The sequence below is a fragment of the Nuphar pumila genome, chromosome 15 (genome assembly GCF_984573655.1).
Source record: "Nuphar pumila chromosome 15, dmNupPumi1.hap1.1, whole genome shotgun sequence".
Taxonomy (NCBI): domain Eukaryota; kingdom Viridiplantae; phylum Streptophyta; class Magnoliopsida; order Nymphaeales; family Nymphaeaceae; genus Nuphar; species Nuphar pumila.
Window position 1 is genome coordinate 84,670,985 of NC_143263.1, and position 16,045 is coordinate 84,687,029.

General features: G+C 36.5%; 1 protein-coding gene across 3 annotated transcripts in view; it reads right to left on the reverse strand.

Annotated features, from left to right (window-relative positions):
* LOC149815831 (serine/arginine-rich SC35-like splicing factor SCL33) overlaps nt 1-15,794 on the reverse strand; it is a 32,670-nt gene extending 16,876 nt beyond the window's left edge. Inside the window, exons 1-3 of one of the 3 annotated variants that reach the window (XM_089988456.1) lie at nt 15,761-15,780; nt 15,330-15,367; nt 12,996-13,163 (exon numbers count right to left, since the gene is read on the reverse strand). In XM_089988456.1, the coding sequence (XP_089844582.1) occupies nt 12,996-13,144 (149 nt within the window). In that variant the 5' untranslated portion in view covers nt 13,145-13,163; nt 15,330-15,367; nt 15,761-15,780. Of the gene's footprint in view, nt 1-12,995; nt 13,164-15,329; nt 15,371-15,465 lie in introns of all 3 variants that reach the window. The other 2 variants (XM_089988455.1, XM_089988457.1) reach the window with 2 other exon arrangements.
* Between the last annotated feature and the right edge of the window lie 251 nt (nt 15,795-16,045).

Genomic DNA, 16,045 nt, shown 5'->3' on the forward strand with positions numbered 1-16,045 from the left:
TCTGCTTCATATTTGATCCTGTCAGTGCTGTCAATAGTAGCTCCCTTACTTCTCCCCCAGCTTTTGAGGTTCCTAAGTCTTTCTTAGTCTCTGTTTGCAAAGATTTTCCTTTGTTTTGGGGATTGAACCAACAATTTGCTTTAATATATCATCTTTTGTTACATAAAAAACATGTAAGAATGGGCCTTTGACTTTGCTGATTGGGAGGAACATTAGGTGTTGGAAGTAGTCCACGACCCCCAAAACCATGTCTTGCTTGTCCACCTTTGCCTCGAAAGGCGCCACCTCCTCTTCCTCTTTCATAAATCAGTCATGTAGCAAGTATATCTTGAGTCCCTGAGTGCACATGATTTTCTTCAAAAAAAAACCTTCAGACTCATTTCATATTGCAGCAATTTTGCACGTAGATCTTCAAACTTTGGAAGCTCTGGAAGACACAATAAGGACGTTGTCAGAACATGATAATCTGACCCCAGTCCGCTTAGAGTCTGTTGTACTTTATCTTTATCATTAACCACACATCCCACGATAGCAAATTGATCTGTAATGGTCTTCAATTTATTCAAGTATTCCATGATAGACATGGAATCTTTCTTTAACATCTGAAATTCCCACTTAAGAAACACAACTCTGGCCTTGGATATTTGCGAATATGTTTGAAGTAATTTGTCCCACAACTCCCTGGCCGAACAATCATCAAGGATGGCTACAAGAACCTCTTGCAACAGTGTAGAGGTGATGTATGTGTTAAAATGTATCATTCAACCTTTGTAATATTATATATATTTTATATATATAAAGGATAATACATATTCATATATTGTATATATGCATATGTATTATCCTAATTATATATATAAAATATATATTTCTCTATTTATAGGCATAGGGGTAGTTTAGACATTTCACAGTTTTACGCATATTCCATTCGAAATATGTTTGTAATTTAATTTTATTTTTTATTTTTTTATTTTTTTATTTTTTTATTTTTCTCCTTTTTTTGGGTTTGCGCCACCTAGGGAGGCTCCCCAAAGAGTCGTTGGGGAGCCCCCTAGGTGGCTCCTCTCTTGTGTTATAAATAGGGGTCTCCCCCTTTGTATTCTTCACTCCTTGGAGGAGCTTATGCTCCATTGTATAGGGTTTTTTACCCTCTTCTTCTTATTTCTTCAATAATATTCAACTTATGACTTTATGTCATATTTACCCCTTTTATGGGTTTATGTATTAGCACATGATGTGCTTGTGTTGTTCCCTTGAATGGGTATATTCGCACTTAATGTGCATGTGTATGGGTTCATTATCGAACCTAAAGTATTCAAAGTCACTTTCTAACATGGTATCAGAGCTCGGTTGAGATCGAGTTGCTCTTTGGTGCATCGGGAAGCGTGGTATTCAAGAAATTTTTAAAGAAAAATGGTGAAGTATTCATTTCTCTCTCTTTTCTTTCTTAAAGTTATTCGGTATGCATTCTATTTCTTTAAGTATTGTATGAAGAATTTAATATGTTTTTTTTTTATGTGTACTCTTTGTCATTATGTCTTTTTATAAAAATTTGAGTTAATTGATACTTTATTGAATCTTTTTTGTATACATACTTTTTCGTATGTTTTTCTTTGAAAAATTTTAAATGATAACTTGTTTGGCGAAAAATTAGATATATGATTGCTCAAAACTTGCTTTAATAAGTCGGTAAAAATTTATGACCATTGGAGCTTTGAATTTATATTTTAAACCTAACTTTGTTTACAAGAATACCGTTTATATGAATGGTAAGTCTTTAAAGAAAGGTATGTTAAGATTAAAATGTTTGTGAGGTGTAGTTTTTTTGAAAAATGCTTGACATATATGAAAAATTCCTTAATAAGTTTTGATTCACTTTCCTAATGGGTCCTTTTTATTTAATTAAGAAGGGTTTTTTTTCGGTTGAATTAAGTTTTAAAATAGTATTATGGAATATGGTGATTTTCTTTGCATCTTTATACTCTTAAAAGATTTTTCAATTTGATTTAAAGAGCTTGTCTCATTATAAAATTTATGGTCTTCACTAATGTTTGTTGCGTACTTATTGCATTAGGAGTTGGTAATAATCTATTAAGTCATGTTTTTTGATAAAATTTAAGAGTTTTGAATTTTTCCTCGATAAATGTTTAATTTTATAGATTTATGTCATAGTATAATCTTACTTTATCATAAGGTTTTTTAATAAATCTATTATTCTTCTTTGTTGGGATTTCTCCCACTTTAGTGGAGTTTCCCCCTTCTTTGAGAATTTTGTGTGTTTTTTGAGCTCTCTTTAAGGAGTCTTTCGGTCCTTATAATCTTCTTGTGAGTATATACTCTTTTATGAAGATTTCATGGTTGTTGTAAGAAGATTGGTTGTGAGCATCATTTTTTAAGTTACAATAGTGGATTTCATAAGATTTTCAAACTTCACCATCTTTATGAATGCCTATATTGGCCTAAGTTTGTTATTTGCTCATTCAAGATTATTGTCATTTAAAAATCTTGCATTGCATAAAAGTGTATCTATTATCATTTGGTGTGCATTTAATTGCACTTTATATCTATCATAGTTGAGGCTTGTTTTTTACTTTTTCCAAATTGGTTCTTACGCATGATGTTGCTTAAATATTTCATAAATTGTGTTAGTTGCATAATAAGTCTTTTTTGTATAAATGACTTCTTTTGAAGATTAAGCATAATTCGGATTTATGCAAATTTGTTGTTATAAAGCATATTATTGTGATTGATTATATTGAACATTTGATTCAATTTTTAATCGGTCCTCTTTTCTTTGAAAAATGATTCCTAAAGTGTTTATTGCCTTTTTGTAGCATTTATATTTGTCCATCACATGTTATTTAATGCATCACTTGTTTGGCCTTATTATTGCTTTATTAGAGATGTTTGTTGAGGTGAGTTATGGGCACCTCGTGTTATATCATTCTAAATTGTCCACTTGCCATATTATAGATGGTGATTGAGGTGAGTTGTGGGCACCTTAGGACTCTAGAATGATTTGGTATATGATCTCTAATTATGAGTGTGTCACTCATTGTTATGTCATTTTAGTTTGTCCACTTACCATATTATAGATGGTGGTTGAGGTGAGTTATGGGCACCTTGGGACTCTAGAATGATTTGGTATATGAGTGTGTCACTAGTTTTATGTTGACCATTGATCTTATGGATGCTCTTATTTATATATAAATGTGATGGATATATGATGTTTAAAACCTTAAATGTTTTAAGGTATATTAAAATCAATTTTTTGGGATTATAGCCCAACCTTTTTAGTTGTTTATGAATCTTATGAGTGCATTTGCACATTTGTGATTCCGTGTGTTGTGCTTGTTGTGCACAAGTGTTCTTGGGTGTGTATGTTCACACATTTATTCTCAAGGTGATTGCGTTGTCGACTAAAATATCTTGTTGAAGATACTTTCGCATGGTATATTCACACATTTTATTTCAAAATGATATTGTTATGGGTATTCTTTTTTTGAAGAATATTGTTTCAAGGTTTTATTTATATGTTTGTCATTACAAGTTTTATTGCCTCAAAAGTCTTCTCCTTTTATGCCCCTTATCTAAGTGTCATCATATGTAGACAAGAATTTTATTACAGCTTCGTGTGTTGGTAGCCCTTTGTTGACTTTTGCTCTCTTGGTCTAGTAGCTGAACACACTTGTCTTGAGTGTTATTTTATGTAGACAAGGCACGTTGATTCACACCATGGTGTGTGATTTTAGCCTATGTTGGCATTTGTGTCCTTGTTCTAGTCGCTGAAATGTATGCCCATGTCACTCATTTCAAGTGCCATCTTATGTAGACAAGAGATGTATTGTGTTTTTAGCCCATGGCTGGCTTGTTACTCTTGTTCTAGTAGCTGAAAATACTTGGGTTTGAGTGTATTTTTACGCAGACAAGAGATGCTTTTGGTCCATGTTGGCATGTATTCTCTTGTTCTTGTCGTAGATGCACTCATTTCAAGTATTATTATATGTAGACAAGATGTTCTTTTGCACACCTTTGTGTGTGTTATTTGGCCTTTAATGGCATTGTATTTATATTCTTGATCTAGTAGCTTATACACTTGATTTATGGGTTTTGGAGGACTAATGAGGTAGTTGTTTGTAATGGATGAACTATTGTTGAAATTTGCAAAATTTCATTCATGACTTGTGTTTTAAGATATTCAAGTGAATCATATTTTTGATATGCATATTTTAAAATCAAGTTGATTTTTTGGCATTTAATCTATATATTAAGTGCTTATGGTTTTTTTTCTGCCACTTTTGTATGCAAAATGTGTTTTTTGTCAATTGAGTGAGATTTTCCTAAATGGGTAAGATTCTCTACTCAAATAACACTCTTCGTTTTGCCTCGTAAATGGATTTAAAACCTTGTGAAATCTTGTGTTTATTTTGTCTAAAGTATCCTTGGAGACTTCGTTTCTCTTGTTTGACACTTCATTACAGGTTTGAAGCATGTTCATTAATGATTCATTTAAGTATTAATTCATTTCATGATAATATATGCATATGCTCTTTATGGCCTTTTAGGATCTCATTCAATAAAACATATGTAACTTATGCCTCTTCGTAGGCTTACTGTGGTGTCTCTTAGGGGACCATTGTGTTATTCCCCATTATGGGGTTATGTTTGTCCAATGTTGGACCTTATGAATGCATTATGCATTCTTGCAATTCATTTCCGCATAATTTGCTTCTGCTCACCATTTAACATGATATATGATTTTGAAATCTTGATTTTTCTAAATTTTCCTCATGCTAAAGTAATTATTTTATCATGTAATTTTGCACCTTGTTAGGAATGTTTCATTTGAGTAAAGTGCAAAGATATTTTTTACTTGTTCTTTGTTGTTGTTCCACAGGATCTTGAAGATAAGTGAAAAAGGAAGTTCCTTGGATAGATCATGGAAGGTACTCATCGTTAAAGACGTTGGAGGAAGACATTTGCTTTTTCAATGGCATTCGGACTGAAGGCTCTTGAAGCCTTGAGATTCTTCCTCTTGCTTTCTTCAATCTTTTCGTTCCCCCACGCAAAGTTTGAGGGGGGGTGTTAAAATGTATCATTCAACCTTTGTAATATTATATACATTTTATATATATAAAGGATAATACATATTCATATATTGTATATATGCATATGTATTATCCTAATTATATATATATAATATATATTTCTCTATTTATAGGCATAGGGGTAGTTTAGACATTTCACAGTTTTACGCATATTCCATTCGGAATATGTTTGTAATTTAATTTTATTTTTTATTTTTCTCCTTTTTTGGGTTTGCGCCACCTAGGGAGGCTCCCCAAAGAGTCGTTGGGGAGCCCCCAACGGTCATAAATGTGACCGTTGGGGGCTCCCAACGACTTCTTTGGGAGCCCCCTAGGTGGCTCCTCTCTTGTGTTATAAATAGGGGTCGCCCCCTTTGTATTCTTCACTCCTTGGAGGAGCTTATGCTCCATTGTATAGGGTTTTTTACCCTCTTCTTCTTATTTCTTCAATAATATTCAACTTATGACTTTATGTCATATTTACCCCTTTTATGGGTTTATGTATTAGCACATGATGTGCTTGTGTTGTTCCCTTGAATGGGTATATTCGCACTTAATGTGTATGGGTTCATTATCGAACCTAAAGTATTTAAAGTCACTTTCTAACAGTATGCCACCAATGCTTGGTCTCTCTTCATCCAAGCAACATAATCTGGATTTCTGAGAAGCACAGTAGAGGATGCCCCTTTATCATCTTCCTTTTCCTGAGAAATAAATTCTGGAGGGGTTGGAATTGATCCATCCAGGTGTCCAGAGAGATCTTTGCTCCTTATGAAAGGAATGATCTGTCTTTTCCAAGTCAAGAAATTGGTGTTGTTTAACTTCTCATAAACGAATTGATTAAGAAAGTTAAAAGAAAGACCTGTTTGTGGGAAGGAGGAATCCATTGAGAAAATTTTCTGGATCAGATTCAGTCTATTGAGGAAATTGAGGAATCAGCCACTATTAATATTCTGCCTCTTTTTTTCTTTTTTCTTTTTTCTTTTTTCTTTTTTCTTTTTTCTTTTTTCTTTTTTTACAGAAAGTAAAAACAGGAAAATTATATCCTGACGGGTCAGCGAGTATGACAGATTTGATTGTGGCTACACTGAATCGATTTCAAAATTGATATAATTCCTCATTGAATAAATAAAAGTGAACTCCAAGAAATTCTGTAATCTAGAATAGAAAAACAAAATGATAACTATAAAGCAAAGGTATTCCAGATAGAACCAGATTACCAACGGACAATTCTGTCGTTGATCCACTTTAAATGAAACAAAGATAATTGACAAAAAAAGAGGTAAGAATCAATATTCTCATAAATGAGCAAGGAGTAAAGACGCAGAGCGAGAAGATCTCAACTAAAGTAAAGATGCAGAAGATCTGGGAGGTTGCAGATCTGCGATTAATAAGGAAACTGATTAGGAGGCGCAGAAAGTCTGGGATTGGAAAATCCAGATTTGGATTTAAAAGAAAGGTATATACGGTAAAGATTGGAAAATCGAGATTAAAGGAAACTGATTAGGAAACACAAAAAAAGTCTGAGATTGGAAAATCCAGATTTGGGTTTAAAAGAAAGGATAGACGGAAACGCTGATTGGAAGAAGGAAAATGCAGAAAAACGCAGATTTAAGAAAAGAGCTGATTTGGGTTTAGAAAGGCAGCACAGATCCGATTTGAAAAATAGATCTGAGAAACGCTGATTCAAAAAAGACGCAGAAAGAAGAAACTCACAATTTTCGCGGCTTGGGATTTGAGATCTCTTTGGATGTTCCTTTTGGAAAGATAACTCCAAGCCCCAGCTTTAACTTGGTCGCTCTGATACCATGTTAAAGAGAAGAAACTCCAGGCTTACCTGCACAGGAGAAAGAATATGGCAGAGAATAGGGGTTGCAGAAGGTCACGACGAAGAAGCCACCATGACTGTTGTATTCAATAACATATATGCTAGTGAGTGGTTACAAAAATTAGGGTACTGAAATGCCCTTTAATGAACAGATAATATTACAACTTAACACAGCATTGCATGTGGATACGTGAGTGCATATGGATACGGGTCTGGGTCCGGATCCATGGACAACTTCTTTTCACTAACTTGGCAAGATAAAGCATCACCTGCAAAACATGCAACATCAGCCACGGGGGAACTAGAGAGACGATGTGCCAACAAATCATCATACTCAGCACGAGTGAGTGTAACCGAATCACTAGGAGGAACAACGAGAGACTCGGGCTTGGCAACTTGAGTTGTAGGAACTACTTTAGCTGAATGTGCAGGAGGCCGCCCATTCTTGTCAAAGCATCTATCTTCTAAATGCCCAAATCTCCCGCAGTAGGTGGAGCTTGCCACGTCCTCCTGTGCCTCGACCACGTCCACGACCTCGTGTATTAGGAATAGAACATCGGCCTCGGCCATAGGAGACAAACAGAGCAGAGGTTTGTGATTCCGACTGGGATGAAGGAAGAGACATGGCAAGCCTGCTCAGCCGATTATATGCCTCAACAAGAGTGGGAACATCTTAGCCCGTCAACATCTGAACTTTGGCAACTGAGAATTCAGTTGACAAGCCAGTAAGGAACCGCGCGACCATGGTGTGCTCCTGGTGTAACCTCTGTTTATCACAGCATAATGGTCTATGTGCATTTAGTCTCTCAAATGCTGCTTTCACAGAGGCATAGTACTGGGCTAGAGTTTGCTCTCCTTGTTGCAATTGATAGATCTCTTGTCCCACTTGAAGAATACGACTTACATTAGTTTCTTGCGAGTAAGTATCTCACAAATTATCCCACATTTGTTTTGCAGTTGTGTAATAAATTAGCCCATCAACGACAGAAGATTGCACATTGTTCATAATCCATGACATGACAATATCATTGTCCTCTTCCTATGTCATATACTTTCCGGTTTTGTCTTTAGACTCACTTTCTAATAAAATATGTTTTTTGTGATGCCCTGAGGCAGACATCATGAACGTACGAGACCATCTAGCATAGTTGGTCTCATCAAGCTTTACGGATGATCCATAGGAGAATGGATTAGCAAAAGCTTTATAATCAGTCACTGAGTCATTCTTCAATTCTGATTTCTGTGTTTCAGCCATGAGATTGGACAGTAGATGCGTTCCACTTCACAGACACTCCCACACAAAAAATATACTATTCTGTGAAAGGGTGCAGCCAATAACCAGTTATAGCTTAGTTAAAACACAACCTTGAACTCCGATCTGAGATGTCCACCAACGACTATGTATCTGACCAACACTGATATGCAACTTAAACACTAATAGATCTGATGAGATTTAAGAGACGCTGATCAGATCTGATTTTCCACACGATCGGCAACTTCCATTGTCATATTTAAAAACACCACCCACAAACACTTCCATCGACCCAACAGATCTGATTTAGATCACAAAGAGGAAGGCTGCGACACGCAACATGAAACCCACAACCACGACAAGTAGATTGGAATCACCCAAAACTGAATGCAAACTTGAATAAAAAAACGGCGTCATTCAGCCTCAGATCGACACCCAGATCTGAACGCATAATTGAAAAAAAAAACGATATCATTCAACACCAGATCGACTCCAAGCAGCGACAGTAATCTTTGTTTGTTTTTGTTTTTTTTGTTTTTTTTTTTTTTTGGGGGGGGGGGGGGGTTTACATACCAGAAGACCACGACGCAGAAATCACATACTTGCATCCATCGACTGGCCTCCACATTAATGTCGACAGCAAATCTATCCTCTACGACACACCGAGAACAAAGCCTGACGTCAGATCCAAGAATCTGACATCAGATTCAAGCTGCAGGCCGGAAAAAAAACTTTTCCTGCTCCCACGCGTAAACCTAGTTGCTACAGATGGGTTGAGCAACTAGGTTGCTGCTGCCAAAGGAGGAGGAACTTGATCAGATCACACGCCCATATTTGCAACCTGCTTTGATACCATGTTGAAGTCGGCACAGGAGAGAGAGAGAGAAGAAGAATAAATCGTGTTTTCTCATTAGGGCTAATCTCACTTAAATAGAGAAATTAGCCAGCAATAAAGTACGTACAATAATACCCTTTGAAACAATAAGTAAATACCATAGACCCGACCTATTAAATAGTTACCAAACTACCCTTAATTGCATAGAAACGTAGAAGCAATAAAGTATGTACAATAATACCCTTTGAAACAATAAGTAAATACCATAGACCCGACCTATTAAATAGTTACCAAACTACCCTTAATTGCATAGAAACGTAGACTACTTCTCAACAGTATCTTTATATTTTTGCAACAAAAATACTATAGAACCTATTCCTTCTTATTTTTTTATTATTCATAGCTTCCAAGATTTTTTCGAGAAAAAACACTTTTTGAAAATATCTTCGAGAAACACCTTCACCAAGAAATTACCTTGAACAATATAGGTGACTATGGTGGATAGGTGTGCTCAATGGAGAGCATAGCATTGGAGTGGTGCTCATTGGAGAGAGAGAGAGATTTTAATAGAAGAAGCTATGGAACATGTTCTATAAGTACAATAGAAAGACAATGTTGTAACCATTATACACACTAAAATGATTTTAATGAATCAACCCTCAAAACTAATTTTTACAAAAGCAATTTTTGGAAAATGTCATTCAATCATAGCTCGACTTATTTGTTGCAAGGGAAAGAATCACTTGAGTAGAACTAGGCTTGCCAACTAGTTCAACAATTTCCTGTCCAACATGTTTGGACCTTGGATACATTGACCACCAGCCTTACTTTGCAACCTCTGCTAAACCATCTGTAAGGTTAATAGCATACTATTTTGGCATCTTTTGTTTTTGGGTCTTTTCTTGTATTGGGCGGGTTATCTTGTGGATCTCCTCACACATATTTGGATCCATGGAGGGTGTAGTGGGCAACTTGGGGTATTGTGAGGGGTATTTTAGTCATTGTTGGCATATGGGGTCTATAAATAGTCCCAACCATGTAATTTCCTCATTATGCTTGACTTTTTTCTTAATGAGGATTCATTTCTCTTGGCTTCTCTAGTTTCTAGAGTGGGATTAGCTCTTGCCTTCGTTGGGCTTCAGATTTAGCTCATTAGAGTTTCTCTTTTGAGAATTCCCTTTCATCTCTCTCAATTCCTACAACTCCACCATAGCAGATTTCCCTTCTCTCCCATTCACTCCATGATCGGCTACCAAAGGTATACACCCAATTACACTCAACCATTTCTTGTTCGAACATGTTCCATTTTTTTAAAGCAGCCATCTAACCCTTCATGATTTCTTTCCACTTAGGATTTTGCAATGCCTCTTTTATGATTGTAGGAAATTCCTTGTGATATTTTGACATTAAATGATACATGGGATAAGAGGTGCAAGGTATCTTTCCTTATGGCAATAAGTAAATAAAAAAAGAGATATCATTTACCTTGTTGAGTATGCTCATTTAACATCAAGCCCTTTTAAAGTGTCATTTAGATGGATCGTGGCAGCATTCCCTCACCCGTGAGGCACTTCATGGCCTACAACTCGATATAGGGAGGAAGATGTCGGTGGTGAACATACGGTGGCGAAAGGCCCTTCCCCATCTCACCTGAGGGAAATTTGCAAGGGAAGAGCTTCGGGCGTAGAGAGTGTCATTGGACTCTGGGGCCTCATTGTGCTACCATGAGGGACACTCTAAGCTCTATGAGGCACCAGCCAAAGGTGTTGCAGATGTAGTCTGACCTAATGATGAAGGAGACCTGAACAACCAAGTTATTCCTACCTCCTACTCTAAGCCTACCTGTGACTCAAAGCCTCTGGATTATAGAGGCAACCTGGATCCACTCTTGAATGGACTTTTTCATGAGTACAAAAAAAAGGGCTTCAAACAAGGCTTCTTTTAGTAAGAGCTAAATGTAACACGGACTCTTCTAACAGGGCACCGCACCCGCACCCAGGTGAGTGCGACACTTGGACACAGCTTCCTTTGTGTTATGTGAAGTTAACCACATTGAGGTCCATTTTTATCCAAAAGTAGATTCAGTTAACCCTAATCAAGTACATTTTTATCTAATATTATATATATATATATAAACATAAATGCACACACATACACGTAGTGTTTAACTTAAAACTGTTGAAAATTATATATATATACCCTCCCCGCACCCCCGTATACCCAAGCTTTTTTAAAGTGCCGCATCCGCACCCACACCTATGTGACTTCAAGGTAATTTCTTGGCGAAGGTTTTTCTCGAAGATATTTTCAAAAAGTGATTTTTCTCAGAAAAAATCTTGGAAGCTATGAATAATAAAAAAATAAGAAGGAATAGGTTCTATAGTATTTTTGTTGCAAAAATATAAAGATACAATTAGAAAAGGTTTTAAAATACAAGGAAAAAAGATACTTAAAATATATACAAAATATATTTTTTGAAAATATTGGAATATCTAAGGTAAATATCACAATACTTTAGGTTTTGGTGGTATTTTTGAAAATCCTGGAAAAACATCAGCCGACATTGAAATACCAATGATATCGCGATATTTTCAAAATATCTGCGATATCTGTGGCTATGCTATCCACGACCCAAATCCCCTTCTCCCACACCTCCATAGTTGTCTTGCCATCAGCTAAGGCACCGGTCCCCTACCACCTGATTTGGCAGCTCAAAGTGCCTCACCCACCATATTTCCTCTGCTGGGCATTCTATGTGCATTCACCCCAGCAAGTTTCTCACACTCGTTTTCCCACCTTTGTCTTTGCTGCCATCACCTGCAGCTCCAACCTTGTTGCTAGCAGCAAATCACTGCCTTTTCATACCAGCTAAATCCTCCACCAGTCTCCTTCTTGATGACTGCTGCCATCACCTACAGCTCCAACCTTGTTGATAGCAGCAAATCACTGCCTTTTCGTACCAGCTAAATCCTCCACCAGTCTCCTTCTTGATGACTGTTTCCATCACCAATTGCTTGCAGATGGGGATTGTAGCTGACAGAAATTGGTGCATGTCATCAAGGATGTGTAGTTTCCTTGTCATGTAGCTTGGATTTTTATGCGCAACATTCTACTATGATCACATATGGATTGAAACTGATCAAAGTTATTTCCAGACATATAGCCATACTCTAAGATTTTAGGATTATAAAAAGAAATCTAGCCTGATATGAACCGGCCCATATATAATCCAATGAAATCCAAATTCCAAACCATTTGTCATGAACATAGATAGTCAACTTGAATTAACCAATTGGCAGCACTACCTGAAGCCGATGGGTGTAAGATTGAAAAAGGGGGGGCAAAAGACCAGTTTCCCCTTGAGACTGAGAGGCATGCGAAAAAAACATCAATTCCCTTTGAGAGGCATGCCCTTCACATATAAAGAGCTGCTTCAATCAAAGTCAACCTTGTCCTTTTGAATTCTAGAGCTAGGTAGGCCAACACAGGACTAGACATGCTTTATCTTATCACAATTAAGCTTTTGGGGTGCTGGCTTGGATGTCCAATAGGTAATTGTATAGTATCTATCAAATGGACTTACATTTCTGCTCAAAATATAGGTCTTTTAGAAGACCATATAAACCTGTTTAAGCTACAATTATATTATAACAATCCGCATATCCAACATTTTTCTCGCCTTTTCTGGCCTTGGTCGGTCCAGATAACAATGGTAATGATGGTGAGAAAGAGAATAGCAACGCCTATTGATAGGAAAGGTATAAAATTTTCAAAGAAAACACCACATAATACATGCACGCCAATAACAATCAGCATGAACTTTCAACTACCATAACATGTAACTTTCACAGAAATCCAGAAAGGACAAAAAATTACTATTCAAGTCTTGTAGTTAGTGAGATTAGTATGCAGTTGGTATAAAAACCATTAAATGAGCATCCCTTCAGACTAGCATAAAAACATATAATGTCAGGACAGTTTCATACAACCAACCTACAATCACGTCGCAGGTTCCGAACTAGAAGACTTGTAGGAAGATCTCTCCCCTGAGTTCTATATCGACCCCTTGGACTAGGACTACGCCCTCTTCTACCATAACCCCTTGGTGGAGAAGGACTGTTACTATAGCTCCTTGCCCTCATTTTCAACAACTTGTGAGCTCTGGTAGTTTCATGAAAGGAAAATGCTATTAGAAAGGGGAGGGGGGGGGGGGGGGGGGGGGGGGGGGACAAAACAAAACAAAAAGATACTAAAGGTATCATCATTACACAAGATTATCAAACAAGTTGTACATATACCAACTCAAATATTATTAACAAGAACAAGGGTGAAAAGAAAAGAGAAAACAACTGTAAAGAATGGACCATATCATTTATAATCAACCTCACAACGACAAACAATAAACCAATGAAAATGCACCATTTTGTTCAATCCCTAACTATTTAATCTTCAACTTCATTATTTAATTAAGTAAAAAGAAAACAGAAAACAACTGTAAAGAATGGACCATATCATTTATAATCAACCTCACAAAGGCAAACTAGAAGCCGGCAAACATTCAGTCTTAACTATTCAAGCTTCAAGTTCATTATTTAATTAAAGATGAAGAAAATAAATGGACAAGATTCTTCTTCAACATCATCTTCCCAACCAATCACAATAACATCAAGATGAGTATTAGTGATAACCATGAAAAAACTAGGTAATGTCTATATCTGACTTCATAAGCTTTGCACTATGGCAGTAGCCGGTACTAATCACGAAAATACTAAACAAAACTGTTTGGATGAGGACCAGCCTTCTGGAGCACTAGGTAAGGTTCATATGTGACTTCATAATCTTTGTACTATGGCAACCCACACTTTCCTTCCTTATGAGGGCAAATAATATGAACACACTTTGGATTACAGCATGAGATGACCAAGTTATTTATGACCCACGTCAGTGTACTCTTCTGTAATGTTATATAGAGAAAAGACTACAGTCCTGCTTGAATTATGCTTTCAAGAAATTTATGACTTTCAGGCAATGGCAGCATATAATGCCGAAAGAAAACTTTGAGAAAAAATAGGAAAATGATAAATAAATTTCTTCTAATTTCAAAAATAGACAAATTACTTTTTTGGAGATTTGGCATGATTTTCTGGATACCACAGAAACCCTCATCTTGGAGACTGCTAGCATCCTATATCACCCTTTTTCTTAAAACTGAACTGCCCCAGGGCCTGCTTTTTGGGCCCCAACCATTACCCTCGCCTTTTTGTCTTAACTAAACGACAATAATTTAGGAGGAGACTTTTGGATTTTCAGAAGCAAGACCCTTGATGAATTAGATTATTTGTTATGGCCTTTGGTATGTATTTTCGAGGGAGATCAAGAAATAAAAGAATGTGTAACCAAAGTACTTATTAATTTTCTCTCCCACAATTTCTATAGACTCATTCTCTCACAAAAAAATGTGAAAAGAATCTTGATTTATTAGAGTTCTTTAAAAGTCAATTTAGATTGAAATATTTGAAGTGGAATACCTCTATTAAAATAGGACTTTTTCTTTTCAACAAAAAAAAAACATTTTGAATAGTAACAAGTTGCAATCTCTCCCTCAAAATTCACAAAAAAACAAAAAATCGCACAAAGTTTGTATAAATTCAATATACCGCCATATATAGCACAATTTGTCATGAATTCGAGATGATTTTAACAGGTTTTGATCATTTATGTGCGTTATTTTTTTAAACCAATTTAACTTATCATTTTTTAAAAAGAGATTAAAATTTTTGAAGGTATTCTTTGCTGATAAGAAACCGAAGAACAAATACTTGTGGTGCTAAGGATAGTGGTCATTGGCATACACTTTTAATAAAGTAGTTGACCTCAAGTAAGACTGTCCATTACTACAGCCAGCCTACCTAAAACAACGATCATCTTTGTTGTGATCTCACCAAACTCGTTTTCGCTGTGTGTGTGTGTGTGTGTGTGCCCGTGGTGCGTTTGTCTGTGCCCGCGTGTGTGCATTTGTGTGGGTGTGGGTGTGGGTGTGGGTAGTCCTGGAAACTCGTGCACCACGCTATCATACATCCTTAAAAGGCAATACTTTGTTCCTGGTACATAATTACATATAATACGGTACAAGGCTACATTTGACATATTCATGCACTCTTATAGGTAAACTGCTAAAAGAACAAAAAAAAAATAAAAGAATAAACCGAATATAAAAAAGTTTTAGCTTCCCCATTTCTATTCAAATTGAGTTGCACCACTCAACAAGTACAATATAAACACTACAACGAAATTGTGAATCAGGATGTACACTAGAGAGAGAGAGACCTGCCAATCCTCAAACCCTTTAGCTCTCCTCCTTCTTCCTTCTTCCCAAGTTGGTAAGAAAAGGAAAAAAGTAGAAGAGAATTAGACACAAAAATGCACAGAAACGCAAAGAGAGAGAGGTGGGGCTAGGGTTTACCGTTGAACTTTGGGAACGAAATCAACAAATAGCAGAGCTAAGGACCTAACGTTTTCACGTTTAAAAATCCGAATGAGATCCAACTTCCATCGGAAAAAGGAAAAGACAACACAAAAACAAAGGAAGGACCGGAGCTTTAGACTGAGAAAAGGGGTATCTGCCTATGCGTTTTCCAATCGCTTCTCTTCACAGACTGGGCGACGCATCCTACCCAACCTGAATCCTTCTTCCTCGAATTAACACACACACACACACACAGAGAGAGAGAGAGAGAGAGAGAGATGTACGCCCGTACCTTCTCGGCTCCCCCAACTCGCACCCAAAATGCAGCACTCAAGACATAGGCAGGCAATCCATGTCCCTACTTAACGCTGCAAATGGTTCGGGTTCCCCTCCAACCTCCCATCGAAATCCGACCCACTTTTTTTCTAGGATGCGGATTTTAAAATAAGATGGGAATGTATAATCGGATCGTATTTGGATCCATGTAATTGACATTTTCTTAATTTAGGATTTAAATCAACATTTGTTTTCTACTCAATACACATTTGGTTCTAGATCAAAGACCAATTTTTTTGTA